The 15,000-nt window shown below is 39.5% G+C and overlaps 1 protein-coding gene across 6 annotated transcripts in view; it reads left to right on the forward strand.

The window, feature by feature from the left end:
* LOC147010231 (voltage-gated potassium channel KCNC1-like) overlaps window positions 1–15,000 on the forward strand; it is a 164,934-nt gene that overhangs the window by 95,449 nt on the left and 54,485 nt on the right. For all 6 annotated transcript variants that reach the window (XM_085862931.1, XM_085862933.1, XM_085862930.1 and 3 more), the window contains one exon: window positions 11,590–12,556. In XM_085862931.1, coding sequence (XP_085719057.1) covers window positions 11,590–12,556 — 967 coding nt within the window. The remainder of the gene's footprint in view (window positions 1–11,589; window positions 12,557–15,000) is intronic.

Below are 15,000 nucleotides of genomic sequence, written 5' to 3' on the forward strand. Positions count from 1 at the left end.
GGCTGGTTCTACCAAGTTTTTGGGCACCTATCACTACTGCGAGTTTGCGGTCGCAGATGACTCATCCGGAGGCAAGGACGGCAAGGGGTGACTCACCTTGGTTCTAACTGGTTTAAGGAAAGAGGAAGCGAGAGAGAGAAAAGAAGTGTAAGTACCCTGCAGTGCAGAAGTGAGAAAGACAGAGAAAAGATAAGTTTGGATGGGTGGAATGCACATAAAAGACCATCTATCTCATACAAATGCAATGCATATTTGTCCACATGTATGACAATACACTTTCCGAAACAGATACCTTGAAATATCTATCATTATACTATCGAGGTGGTTTTTTTAACTCCGATGAACCACAACTTTTGGTATATATTTTATACTAGCAAATACAACCGGTCACTTCGCTGATGGGAATATTGAGGGGGGGGGAGGGAGAAAGAGGGAGGGAGAAAGAGGGAGGGAGAGGAAAGTGAGAGAAGTGGGAGAGAGGTGGGAGAGAGAGTGAGAAGAGTGGGAGAGAGAGGGATAGGGTGGGAGAGAGAGGGATAGCAGTAGGAGAGAGAGAGGGGTGAGAGAGTGGAGAGGGGTGAGAGAGTGGAGAGGGGAGAGAGTGTAAGGGAGTGGGCGGAGGGGTCGAGGATGGGTGGGGAGGGAGAGGAGAGTGTGGGGGGGATTCCGGCAGATGTGAGATCCAGTTTAACGTCCATCCGAGAGATGGCACACAAATTGATAAATCACCCTGCCTGTGAAACACCAGGATGACAGCTTATTTCTGGGTTGGGATTCAAACCCAGGCTAGACAGCTTAGAGCGAGTGCACGTACATCTCAGCTATCCTACCATGATGTGGTGATTCATTGCTGCGTAACAACTGAAAACATTTAACAGCTCGGTTTCAGATACTGTCATTGTCCAAACAGGATGGCTACAAACTCGGAGAATCACAGCATTATGAGATAAAGACCTGTTATCATATTCAGCATCCTTTTACATAGAGACTTGCTATCATTTCAAACATCCTGTTACAGAGAGAATTGTTATCATATGAAACATCCTGTTACATAAAGACATGTTATCATATTAAATATCCTGTTACCTCAAGACAAGTTATCATATTAAATATCCTGTTACATAGAGACTTGTTATCATACCAAACTTCCTGTTACATAAAGACTTTTAATCACATTAAATATCCAGTTTCATAAAGACATGTTATCGTGTAAAACATCCTGTTACATAATTACTTGTTATCATATTTATCATCCTGTTACATAGAGGTGTGTTATAATATTTAAAATCCTGTTACATAAAGACTTGTAATCATATTAAATATCCTGTTACCTCAAGACAAGTTATCATATTAAATATCCTGTTACATAGAGACAAGTTATCATATTAAATATCCTGTTACCTCAAGACAAGTTATCATATTAAATATCCTGTTACATAGAGACTTGTTATCATACCAAACTTCCTGTTACATAAAGACTTTTAATCACATTAAATATCCTCTTACATAGAGACATTGTTATCATATTAAATATCCTGTTACATAAAGACATGTTATCATATTGAACATCCTGTTACATAAAAAACATGTTATCATATTAAACATCCTGTTACATAAAGACTTGTTATCATATTAAACATCTTGTTACATTAAGACATGTTATTATATTAAACATCTTGTTACATAAAGACATGTTATCATTTTAAATAAACATCTTGTTACATAATGACATATTATCACAATAAATATCCTGTTACATAGAGACATGTTCTCATGTTAAACATCCTGTTATGGAGAGACCTGTTATAATGGTAAACATCCTGTCACACAAAGACATGTTATCATATTAAATATCCTGTTACATAAAGACATGTTATCATATTAAACATCCTGTTACATAAAGACTTGTTATCATATTAAGCATCCTGTTTCATTGAGACTTATTATCATATTAAATATCCTGTTACATAAAGACATGTTATCATATTAAATTTCCTGTCACACAAAGACATGTTATCATATTAAATATCCTGTTACATAAAGACATGTTATATTAAATATTCTGTGACATAAAGATGTGTTATCATATTAAACATCTTGTTACATAAAGACATGTTATTATATTAAACATCTTGTTACATAAAGACATGTTATCATTTTAAATAAACATCTTGTTACATAATGACATATTATCATAATAAATATCCTGTTACATAGAGACATGTTCTCATGTTAAACATCCTGTTATGGAGAGACCTGTTATAATGGTAAACATCCTGTTGCATAAAGACTTGTGATCATATTAATATCCTGTTACATAAAGACTTATCATATTAAACATCATGCTACATAAAGACATGTTATTATATTAAAAATCCTGTTACATAAAGACATGTTATCATTTTAAATAAACATCTTGTTACATAATGACATATCATAATAAATATCCTGTTACATAGAGACATGTTCTCATGTTAAACATCCTGTTATGGAGAGACCTGTTATAATGGTAAACATCCTGTCACACAAAGACATGTTATCATATTAAATATCCTGTTACATAAAGACATGTTATCATATTAAATATCCTGTTACATAAAGACATCTTATATTAAAAATTCTGTGACATAAAGACGTGTTATCATATTAAACATCTTGTTACATAAAGACATGTTATCATATTAAACATCTTGTTACATTAAGACATGTTATTATATTAAACATCTTGTTACATAAAGACATGTTATCATTTTAAATAAACATCTTGTTACATAATGACATATTATCATAATAAATATCCTGTTACATAGAGACATGTTCTCATGTTAAACATCCTGTTATGGAGAGACCTGTTATAATGGTAAACATCCTGTTGCATAAAGACTTGTGATCATATTAATATCCTGTTACATAAAGACTTATCATATTAAACATCATGCTACATAAAGACATGTTATTATATTAAAAATCCTGTTACATAAAGACATGTTATCATTTTAAATAAACATCTTGTTACATAATGACATATTATCATAATAAATATCCTGTTACATAGAGACATGTTCTCATGTTAAACATCCTGTTATGGAGAGACCTGTTATAATGGTAAACATCCTGTCACACAAAGACATGTTATCATATTAAATATCCTGTTACATAAAGACATGTTATCATATTAAATATCCTGTTACATAAAGACATGTTATATTAAAAATTCTGTGACATAAAGACGTGTTATCATATTAAACATCTTGTTACATAAAGACATGTTATCATATTAAACATCTTGTTACATTAAGACATGTTATTATATTAAACATCTTGTTACATAAAGACATGTTATCATTTTAAATAAACATCTTGTTACATAATGACATATTATCATAATAAATATCCTGTTACATAGAGACATGTTCTCATGTTAAACATCCTGTTATGGAGAGACCTGTTATAATGGTAAACATCCTGTTGCATAAAGACTTGTGATCATATTAATATCCTGTTACATAAAGACTTATCATATTAAACATCATGCTACATAAAGACATGTTATTATATTAAAAATCCTGTTACATAAAGACATGTTATCATATTGAACATCCTGTTACATAAAAACATGTTATCATATTGAACATCCTGTTACATAAAAACATGTTATCATATTGAACATCTTGTTACATAAAGACTTGTTATCATATTCAACATCCTGTTTCATTGAGACTTATTATCATTTTAAATATCCTGTTTCATAAAGACATGTTATCAGATTAAATTTCCTGTCACACAAAGACATGTTATCATATTAAATATCCTGTTACATAAAGACATGTTATCATATTAAATATCCTGTGACATAAAGACGTGTTATCATATTAAACATCTTGTTACATTAAGACATGTTATTATATTAAACATCATGCTTCATAAAGACATGTTATTATATTAAATATCCTGTTACATAAAGACATGTTATTATATTAAATATCCTGTTACATAAAGACATGTTATCATATTGAACATCCTGTTACATAAAAACATGTTATCATATTGAACATCCTGTTACATAAAGACTTGTTATCATATTAAGCATCCTGTATCATTGAGACTTATTATCATATTAAATATCCTGTTACACAAAGACATGTTATCATATTAAATATCCTGTTACATAAAGACATGTTATCATATTAAATATCCTGTGACATAAAGACGTGTTATCATATTAAACATCTTGTTACATTAAGACATGTTATTATATTAAACATCATGCTTCATAAAGACATGTTATTATATTAAATATCCTGTTACATAAAGACATGTTATTATATTAAATATCCTGTTACATAAAGACATGTTATCATATTGAACATCCTGTTACATAAAAACATGTTATCATATTGAACATCCTGTTACATAAAGACTTGTTATCATATTAAATATCCTGTCACATAAAGACATGTTATCATATTAAATATCCTGTCACATAAAGACATGTTATCATATTAAATATCCTGTTACATAAAGACATGTTATCATATTAAATATCCTGTGACATAAAGACGTGTTATCATATTAAACATCTTGTTACATTAAGACATGTTATTATATTAAACATCATGCTTCATAAAGACATGTTATTATATTAAATATCCTGTTACATAAAGACATGTTATCATATTGAACATCCTGTTACATAAAGACATGTTATCATATTGAACATCCTGTTACATAAAAACATGTTATCATATTGAACATCCTGTTACATAAAGACATGTTATCATATTGAACATCCTGTTACATAAAAAAATGTTATCATATTGAACATCCTGTTACATAAAGACTTGTTATCATATTAAGCATCCTGTATCATTGAGACTTATTATCATATTAAATATCCTGTTACTCAAAGACATGTTATCATATTAAATATCCTGTTACATAAAGACATGTTATCATATTAAATATCCTGTGACATAAAGACGTGTTATCATATTAAACATCTTGTTACATTAAGACATGTTATCATTTTAAATAAACATCTTGTTACATAACGACATATCATAATAAATATCCTGTTACATCGAGACATGTTCTCATGTTAAACATCCTGTTATGGAGAGACCTGTTATAATGGTAAACATCCTGTTGCATAAAGACTTGTGATCATATTAATATCCTGTTTCATAAAGACTTGTTATCATATTAAACATCATGCTACATAAAGACATGTTATTATATTAAATATCCTGTTACATAGAGACATGTTATCATATTAAACATCCTGTTACATAAAGACATGTTATCATATTAAACATCATGTTACAAAGAGACTTTTTTATCATATTAAACATCCTGTTATGTAGAGACCTGTTATAATGGTAAACATCATGTTACATAAAGACATGTTATCATATTAATATCCTATTACATAAAGACTTGTTATCATATTAAACATCATGTTACATGAAGACATGTTATCATATGAAATATCCTGTTACGTAAAGACTTATTATCATGTTAAACATCCTTTTTTCTTTTTGTGTTTTTTTGTTTTCATGGTTGAGCCTTGTGGAGGGGCAAGTACACTGCACGGATCAGGATGTAACAAACAAAAACTGGATGCAAAATACGCATGCATGGGGTGGCCAAAATGGATACAGAAGGAAACTCGAAGGAGGGGAAACTGGAAATTTGGAATGAGGAGGGATTGCGGTGAGGTTCACGAGAGAAGAAAATATCATGATTTTGGATTGGGGACGATCTGAGATGGTGGTGAACAGCTGGCTTGAAGACCTGCAGGGAAGGATGAGATTGAAGAGGATGTGAAATTTGATTCCACAGGTGAGGGAAAAAGAGGAACAATTGAGTGGAGGTGAGCAGTGATCCTGGATTTAGATAGTTTCCCCATATGGTGTTTGATGGTGGACCATGTGAGCCCTGCAGAAACCTGGGGTGGAAAAGCATGGTAAAAGCTGAGGGTGCAAGACCAGAAAGGAGACGTAGATGACAGAGAGACCACCATCCTGTCTGTGATGGCGAAGTGATAAGAACCATAGTCTCAGCTTCATCGCGGGAGATTCCAATAATCTTAAAAGATTGGTTTTCATAGCTATGAACAAGATGTGAGGCAGAGGAGCCAGCCTAGAGGGGAGATCAGGACTCCATCAAGTTGTGGATGAAGGTCTTGTAGGTGGATAGGAGCTCAGGTATGCCAAGGAAGGACTTTGTATGATGGAGGATTCCCAGTATGTGGTTGGCTTTGGAGGCCAACTTTAACATGTAGTTTGTCCAAGAAAGATGATAGCTTATAATGAGACACAGGAGTTCGAATGACTGAACCTCCTCAAGAGGATTGTTAAGAAAGTAGGTTGGGTGAGGGAGGGGTGGGGGTTTCCGGATAGTCCTTTCGGAGAGAGAAAGTGAGAGTGTGAGATTTGTCAGGATTGAAAGACATATTCCAAGTGCTTGACGAGTTTTCGATTTTCTTTTTTTCCAAGGTCTGAGAGGGAAGAGGCTGCAGCTTGCCTGTCTGAAGGATGGCGGACGTCACGACAGAGGTGGCATCATTAGCAAATCGATAATGAGGATGTTTCAGAGTCAGAGAGATCTTTAGGAAGATCAGGAATAAGATTGGGCCAGAACACTGCCGTGGAGCATTCCATCCTTATCAGAGAGAGGAGATGAAAGGATTCCGTGAGTGCCACACGCCAGCTCTGAGAGTAGAGGAAGTCAGTCAGCCATGTGTGGACTTGGCCTTGGATGCCTTAGGCGGAGAGTTTGGAGAGCAAGGCAGGATGCCAGACTGTATCAAAAGCACAAGATATGTCCAGAGAGACGACCCTGATATGTCTGACAAATGAGGGCCTTCATACATTATTAGCTTCGCAAACTTTGTTGCGAAGGTTATGTTTTGATTGCTGTGTATTTATTTATTCATTTGTGAATATGTGTGTTTGTTTGTTTGTTATTCGCATAACTCCAAAAGTATTGAACTGAATCGCAGCAAATTTGGTGGGATGATTGGTTATTATCCGAGGACCATTTGATTAGATTTTGAGAGCGATCGGGTCAAAGGTCAAGGTCAAGGTCATGAAAAGGTCAAAATCGTCTTTTTACCATAGCGCGGTCAATTTGTATCCAATTTGCATGCAAATAATGCCAAAATGTTCAGAATTCAATGCCCCATCTTGTGATATGTGACATGACACAATGACGTAATAACCCTTATTAACGGTTGGGAGTTAAAGGTCAGGGGGGGTCACGACATTGCAAAATGTGTGGTTTTAGTCATAACATGGTCAATTCTTATCCGATTTGCATGAAACCAACACCAAAATGTTGAGTGTTCTGTTCCCCACACTCTAATACCAATTACAAAATTAAGAGTACAAAGGTCAAGGTCGAGGTCATGAAAAGGTCAAAATCGTCATTTTTCCATAGTGCGGTCGATTTTTATCCAATTTGCATGCAACCAATGCCAAAATGTTGTGAATTCAATGCCCAATCTTGTGATATACGATATGACACAATGACGTCATTACCTTTGTTAGCGGTTTGGGTCAAAGGTCAGGGGGGGGTCAACGACCTTTATTATCATAACGCGGTCAATTCTTATACAATTTGCATGTAAGTAGATTCAAAATGTTTAGAATTCAATTCCCTATCTTGTGATGTGTAATATTTGATTTCTTATAATGTGACCAGTTGTCATCAGATTGACTTGACACCGACACCCAAAAAGGTCAGGGAGTTCATACAGAAATTGTACAATGTACGTGAATCAGTGTCAAACAGCAGGAAATTTAATGTTTTTAAGCCATCATAACACATATGAGATGGCAGATGTGGTATGGGATTAAATACCCTCACAATCAACGGTTTCTGTGGGGTGGGGGGGGGGGCAAAATGTAGCGTTGGCGAAGGTATGTGCTCTACTGAGTGACCGTTCCAGTTAGGTGAAGAGAAGCTGCATGTCCAAGGTGGTGTGACCTGGTCTGAAACCAAATTCGTGAACTAAGATTTCATATCAACTGTGATGATGGATTCCATGACCATGCTGATTATTTATTGATTGATTTATTCGTGTGCAGCCTGTGGCTGCTTGGCTGCATCATTTTCTGGGGTTGCAGCTGTGCTGCTGATGCAATGCCCCTGTTACCAGCAAGCAAGCAAACTCAATTTGCCGACCTTGGAAGGATAACAGGCTGAGTCAACCCAACCTGGTGTTATTTCAACGGCCCGACATGGGCTGAAACTCAAGACCCTAGGATCTTAAGCCAAGCACCTTAACCGTTATGCCATCATCCCATCTCACCATGCTGATGATTGGAAGTAAGCTGATTGGTCTGTAGTTGAGGAGATCAGTTTTTGCACCTTTTTAAATAACTTTCTCCACCTTCTCAGGTGCAAAAGACACAAAGTTCAGGACCAGTTGCGGACCAGACGCGGTGGTGTTGCGGACCAGACGCGGTGGCGTTGCGGACCAGACGCGGTGGCGTTACGGACCAGAGGCGGTGGCGTTGCGGACCAAAAGCGGTGGCGTTGCGGACCAGAAGCGGTGGCGTTGCGGACCAGACGCGATGGCGTTGCGGACCAGAAGCGGTGGCGTTGCGGACCAGAAGCAGTGGCATCGCGGACCAGACGTGGTGGCATCGCGGACCAGACGTGGTGGCATCGCGGAAAAGACCCGCTGCCATTGCGGACCAGACGCGGTGGTGTTGCGGACCAGACGCGGTGACGTTGCGGACCAGATGCGGTGGCGTTGCGGACCAGACGCGATGGCGTTGCGGACCAGAAGCAGTGGCATTGCGGACCAGAAGCGGTGGCATCGCAGACCAGACGTGGTGGCATTGCGGACCAGACGCGGTGGTGTTGCGGAAAAAGACGCGGTGGTGTTGCGGACCAGATGCGGTGGTGTTGCGGACCAGACGCGGTGGTGTTGCGGACCAGACGCGGTGGCGTTGCGGACCAGACGCGGTCACGTTGTGGACCAGACGCGGTCACGTTGTGGACCAGACGCGGTGACGTTGCGGACCATAAATGGTGGCAATGTGGTTACTGCATCTGCTCGAAGCCTGTGAGGTTGGCAGTGCGATTCCAACCCTGGCAGATTCGTATCAAAGATTTTTTAAATGGCACTTACTACTTCCTGGCTTAATGGTCAGCATTTGGAGGATAGAGCATGGGTAAACCACATGGGTTGCTTTTCCACGGGTGTGGGGAGGAGGGGAGGGAGAGAGATTTGTCCTATTTGCATTGTTTACTGCGGAGAGCCACTAGATGGCTTCGCTGGCAACCGGAGCGTTCCGGACAGTTGCTGTTCTCCCAAGGTCAATGGCTGTGTTTGTCTAACGTTAAAAGCCAAGTCCTGTATTATTTGGTGTCTGTATGTGTATGTGTGATTTATTTGTGGCAGCCCTTCCATGGGTCTTAAAATCTGTCAAAAATTTTTTTCTGATTTTATCCTTATCAAAAGTCTTTGTGACAACATTTATGGACTTTGTGTGATTGTAAATGAATGCGATAGAAAAGCCTCAATGAAAAAAGCAAACATTGAAAAGAACATGAGCATTGATATGATACTTTGAAACAGTGGTTTTTCTTTTCATTGAAAAGCACAATCCGAGTTTCTCACCTTGAATCCATGGAACACTCCTATCCTCTCACCTGCACCATCCAATGATTGAGGTCATTTCTCCTTTCCTTCATTGCTGGGCCATCTGGGCCAAGAAGCTTCCTCTCATCCCTTGTACTGTGTGTCGTTTTTGCGTCTTGTTTGTATCGCTGAACTTTCAACCACGTCCAGGCCGATAATCCTGAAATGGTGTAAAGGTCGTCCTTACATGGATTTGAAGCACTCCAGGACCCACCAGAGAAGCTGTGTGGTAACTCACTTGTTTGCTGGTTGCACCCTAAGAGGATTCATGATGACAATCTCCTCTTTTGGAAGCAGTTTGTATCATTTCGGACAGTCTTGCACGATTAGATTGAAGAAGGAGCTTAGTCGTGTCCTATGAGTATTCCTGCGACAGTTTGTTTCAGCACAAAACCTGCTCAGGTTGCCATTGGTCTTGCATCAACCAGTTTTGCCTTGCTGATGAGGACATGAAGATCAAAGCTGTAGTTCACATCCCGTTTTCATTTTGTCCTGATCGCTGGTTCTGCCCTCTGCGGATTTATGGTTTATCGGGCTTTGTCATTCTGTTTTTCCACACGACAGGTAATTCATTCTGACGCATTCTCAGATTTTATGCTCGGCTAATTCTTTAAACCTACTTTGGTAGCTTTCATTCCTTTTGTACTTCTCGTCGTTTTGTCCCGATTGAACTTTCGTTCCTTTTGTTGTAATTCTTCTTTCTTTGTCCCATCTCTCTTTATCTCTTCAATCATCATTCATTCGGCAAATAACAAAAAAATAGTGTTCATCCCGTCCTTTCCACCCCATCACCATTCTGGTGCCTATGTCCTTTTCAATTGCCCACTTGCGCTTGTCCCCTTGCTGCTGATGCAGCATTGTGTCTGTGCTGCAGCCAGCACTGGGGCTGCATGTTAAAGAGGACGCGGGGAAAGGGAGGGAGCGCGGGACAAAGAGGAGACTGGGACATGGTGAGGGATGATATTGGGTGAAACTAATGGGCTTTGGGAAGAACTGTGTGTGTGTGTGTGTGTGTGTGTGTGTGTGTGTGTGTGTGTGTGTGTGTGTGTGTGTGTGTGTGTGTGTGTGTGTGTGTGTGTGTGTGTGTGTGTGTGTGTGTGTGTGTGTGTGTGTGTGTGTGTGTCTGTCTTCACTAGCAGAATAGTTCAGTGTACTTGCTTTTATTAGCCATCTGCACTTCCTTATGAATCCCACCAGGTTTGATTATAGCAGGAGGCACTGCATCATGGAGTACACCATCCAGTACAAGGGAAGTTCAGCAGTCCATCCCATCTATAGGATGGATATATATGAATACACAATATATTTTATATTAAAAGTATGCCTTTAGGCTAGTACAGTGATCCGAATCCAAATTCCCGGTACAGGTCAAGCCGAAGGTTGACCACCTTACCTCATTTACATTCTTACCTGTCTATCACTATTGGTCCATAATCGTTGGTATAATCACCGATGACAAATGCTATCTTTCTTTGTTTTGCATTTTGTGTCTCTGTTTGACTCCTTTGTGCATATGCCTCGGTGTGTGGTGTTCTAAGATCGGTGTGGTTTCTTGGGCACACCAGCCCTTTTGGATGAGGTTCTGTGGTGCCAAAAACATTTTGGTTTTGTTCACATGTTGCGTAGGAATAACGACCTAAAGAAACCTGGTTGGTTCGATATTTTTGTGATATTGTGGGCATTCGTGTAAGCAGACATGATCTAGCCCTAAAAGTATTGGTCTGTGCAGTCATAGATTTACCTGCCCACGTTGAAATTTTCTGTAACAAGGTATTACAGAGGGGACAGCCAGCTTAATGTTCTCTATAAAGAAGGGATTTTGATGGGATTATTTTGAATGCATGTATGAATACAGGCTTGTTTGCACACATAATGGACGTGACTAATCTATACATGTTTGTATGTTTCCCTGACCTTGTTTTAAACCACCCCAGTACGTCGCCCTCATTTCTCTGTTCTTCATCTTGGTGTCCATCACTTCGTTCTGCCTTGAGACCCATCGCTTTTTCAACAAGGCGGTCAACCGCACCGAACACACCATGCAGGATGGCATCCACGTTCGCGCCAGTCGCATCGAACTTGTTCCTGACCCGTCGCTCATGTACGTCGAGGGAATCTGTGTCATGTGGTTCACACTTGAGGTCATTGTGCGAATTGCCTTCTGCCCCGACAAGAAAGAGTTCTTCAAAAGCTCTCTAAATATTATTGACATTGTTGCGATCTTGCCATTCTACTTGGAGGTTGGCCTCAGTGGGATGTCCTCCAAAGCTGCCAAGGACGTGCTGGGTTTTCTCCGTGTCGTGCGCTTTGTTCGAATTCTGAGGATCTTCAAACTGACACGCCATGTGGTTGGCCTGAGAGTTTTGGGCCACACACTCAGAGCAAGTATCAATGAGTTCCTACTCCTGATCACCTTCCTCGCCCTCGGTGTGCTTATCTTTGCCACCATGATATACTATGCTGAGAAACTTGGGACCACAGAGGATTGCCTTGAGGAAAATCATTTCCAGAACATCCCCGTCGGATTTTGGTGGGCCGTAGTGACTATGACTACCCTGGGATATGGGGACATGTTTCCGAAGACGTGGTCTGGTCGCCTTGTAGGTGCCCTTTGCGCCATCGCCGGTGTACTCACCATCGCCATGCCCGTACCTGTTATCGTCAACAACTTTGGAATGTACTACTCACTCGCAATGGCCAAACAAAAGCTCCCGAAGAAAAAGAACCGACACATTCCACGGGGGACGACCACGAGAGTGCCTGCTACTGGCGTGCCTCCTGGCGGTCCCGTTGCGGTACCTGGAGAGGTGCCCGGAGAAGTACCCGGGGAGATGAGTGGGACGCCCAGAAGCGAGACGTGTCCACTGGCGCAGGACGAGATGCAGGATTTGAATAACGCCGGTGAGAAAAACCACATTGCACTGTAGTGTGCAGTGCGGTTGGGTAGCCTGGCGGTGGCATGCTTGAAAAGGAAAAGGATGCCTTTTCGTCTTTAATTAATTACCACCTATTGTTCCTTACCTGTTTAAATACTCAAAATGGAAGCTAACCTTTACTCATGGTAGTGACCTGCCCAGTTGTTTTCATTGGGATGATGATGACAGATAGGGAAGGTTGAATAAGGTATTGGAAATTATCTCAGGTTCTTGAACACTCAGATTCTGATTTTGGACTCAGTTGAAGAAGAGTGACTAAAACTTGGCCCGCGTCCTTTCCCCAGAACCACAAGAAGCTCGAATTTTCTTTTCTTTTCTTTATTTACTAAATATTGAGATGACAGGATTATAATGCAGAGAAAAGGTAATGGAGAGTGCATTTTGCATGAAATGGGTTGGCCTGTTGTTCATATGGGAAAGCACGACTCATGATGCTGGGATCGTAAGTTCGAATCCTACATTTGTTGTTCATTTGTCCATTGTCTACTATTGTCCTTCTAATCCATGTAAAAGTATGCTGATCGCTCCTCACGTCCTTGTCCCGCATGTGATATATGTACAAGTTCCAGTTTGTTTTGCAGTGACTGAACCAGGTGCACAATATGGATACGTGTTATTAAAGATTTAAACCACTAAGCTATGGCTGTTGCACGAGACACTCATTGGCTAACGGATGCTGAAAATGTTATAAACAGTGCATTAGTGAACCTCCAAATCGTGGTTCAAACTCCATGTGGAAGATTGACGTGTTTGATGTTACAAACAACTTTTCAGAGTTTGCGGAAGCGGCGCTATTGATGGGTCTAACAAATCCGTTGCTTCTACATCTCTGAGCTCATGAAGCAACATCCATGGCAGGAAAGACATGAGCACAGAGTTCAGTGTCCACTACAATTGCACTGACACGGGTAGCTGGAGTGTGGAAGGGATGGCAACCAATGGAGTTTAGATGACCAATGATGTTATGACCCTTCTTTTGACCCATGATCTTATTTTTATTCAACCAGCCTCAGCGGTATAACCGTAAGAGCATCCGCTCCGAGTCTGAGTGGTCGGTGGTTTGACCCCTGCCCAAGTCGTACCAAAGACTTTAAAAATGGTACGTGCTGCTTCCTTGTTTGGCGCTCAGCATTTAAAAGGTTAAGAGCATGGACAAACAACCATGAATTGGTAAAAATAGCACAGGCTTTGTTGGGCCGAATGGCCTCCTGCATCGCATTTCATTGTAAGGAAACTGATATAATGTACAGAGTGATGCACGGAGCATTTTCTAAGGTGTGTTATAGGCAAGTTGATGGTGAAGTATTTGTTAGCTAAGTTAAGGTAAGTTCAAGGTCGTTACTGTTTCAAACAAGGTGGAGTGAAAATTCTGTAATTTGATCTCGGAGTGAACAGGAAATCCACAATTTGATGCAAGCTGCGTGCAAACTCAAATAATTTGATGTTTTGCTGCACAGGAAGTCCCATGACTTGATGTAGGGTTAGGTAAGAAGTCCTTGAATTTGAGGAATTGGTGGACAGGAAGTCCCCCATCTTAATCAATTTAGAGTTGGATAAGAAGTACAATCAATTTGGTCATTGTAGGATGGGACAGGAAGTCTGGTATTATAACTTTATCAATATCGGGTTGATATAAAATTATAGAAAGTCCAGCAATATCATCTTTGTGCGATTGGACAATACGTCATGTCGCCTGACACACAGGTGGACAGGAAGTGAAACATTACTTGCTTTATGAATGGATGTTGTCCCAATATTATATTTATATGTGTACATTGTCATTGTAGCCATTTGCTGTTGAAGAGTGTGGGATGACGGGTTGACATGGAAATAATTTTCATATTCCGGAAGAAGATGATAAATCTTGTGTAACATCTTCTTAAATGCATTCCACCATATATGCATATCTATCAAATGCCATATTAAACAGGAGGACCCTTCTATGTGTGTAGTTTAACGTATGATGGTGGTAGAATAATGGATGGGAATAGGGAAGCAATTTTGCAGGTCAAAGAAAAGGAAGACAAAATAAATATCTGAACAAAGTGTACTTTACTCAAGCAATAGATAAGAGGTGGAGGGTACAAGTTATATTGAGGCAAACCGTCAGGAATGCCAAGCCGACGGTGACAACTCGACCCCCAAGAGTTGCAAGTACCACTTCTTATACTTCAGCTGAGATGTGACATCACTTCTTTGATACGTAGTGTGGACTTCATGGTATCAAGAAGCACGAGATCTGGTCCATCGTAGTGATGAGACATATTCCATGGTCCTTTATCAAATATTCAGGATCCTCACAATTTTGAAAGGACGTGCTTGAAAGGTAGGATGTATCCACGCCTTTGGAGGACAGATAGTTCGGAGGAAAGGTAACTGATTGTTACATGTTGAAAGTTCTCAAAACTG

This window comes from Eptatretus burgeri, chromosome 17 (assembly GCF_056783735.1).
Source record: "Eptatretus burgeri isolate ZD-2024b chromosome 17, Ebu_testis_v1, whole genome shotgun sequence".
NCBI lineage: Eukaryota > Metazoa > Chordata > Myxini > Myxiniformes > Myxinidae > Eptatretus > Eptatretus burgeri.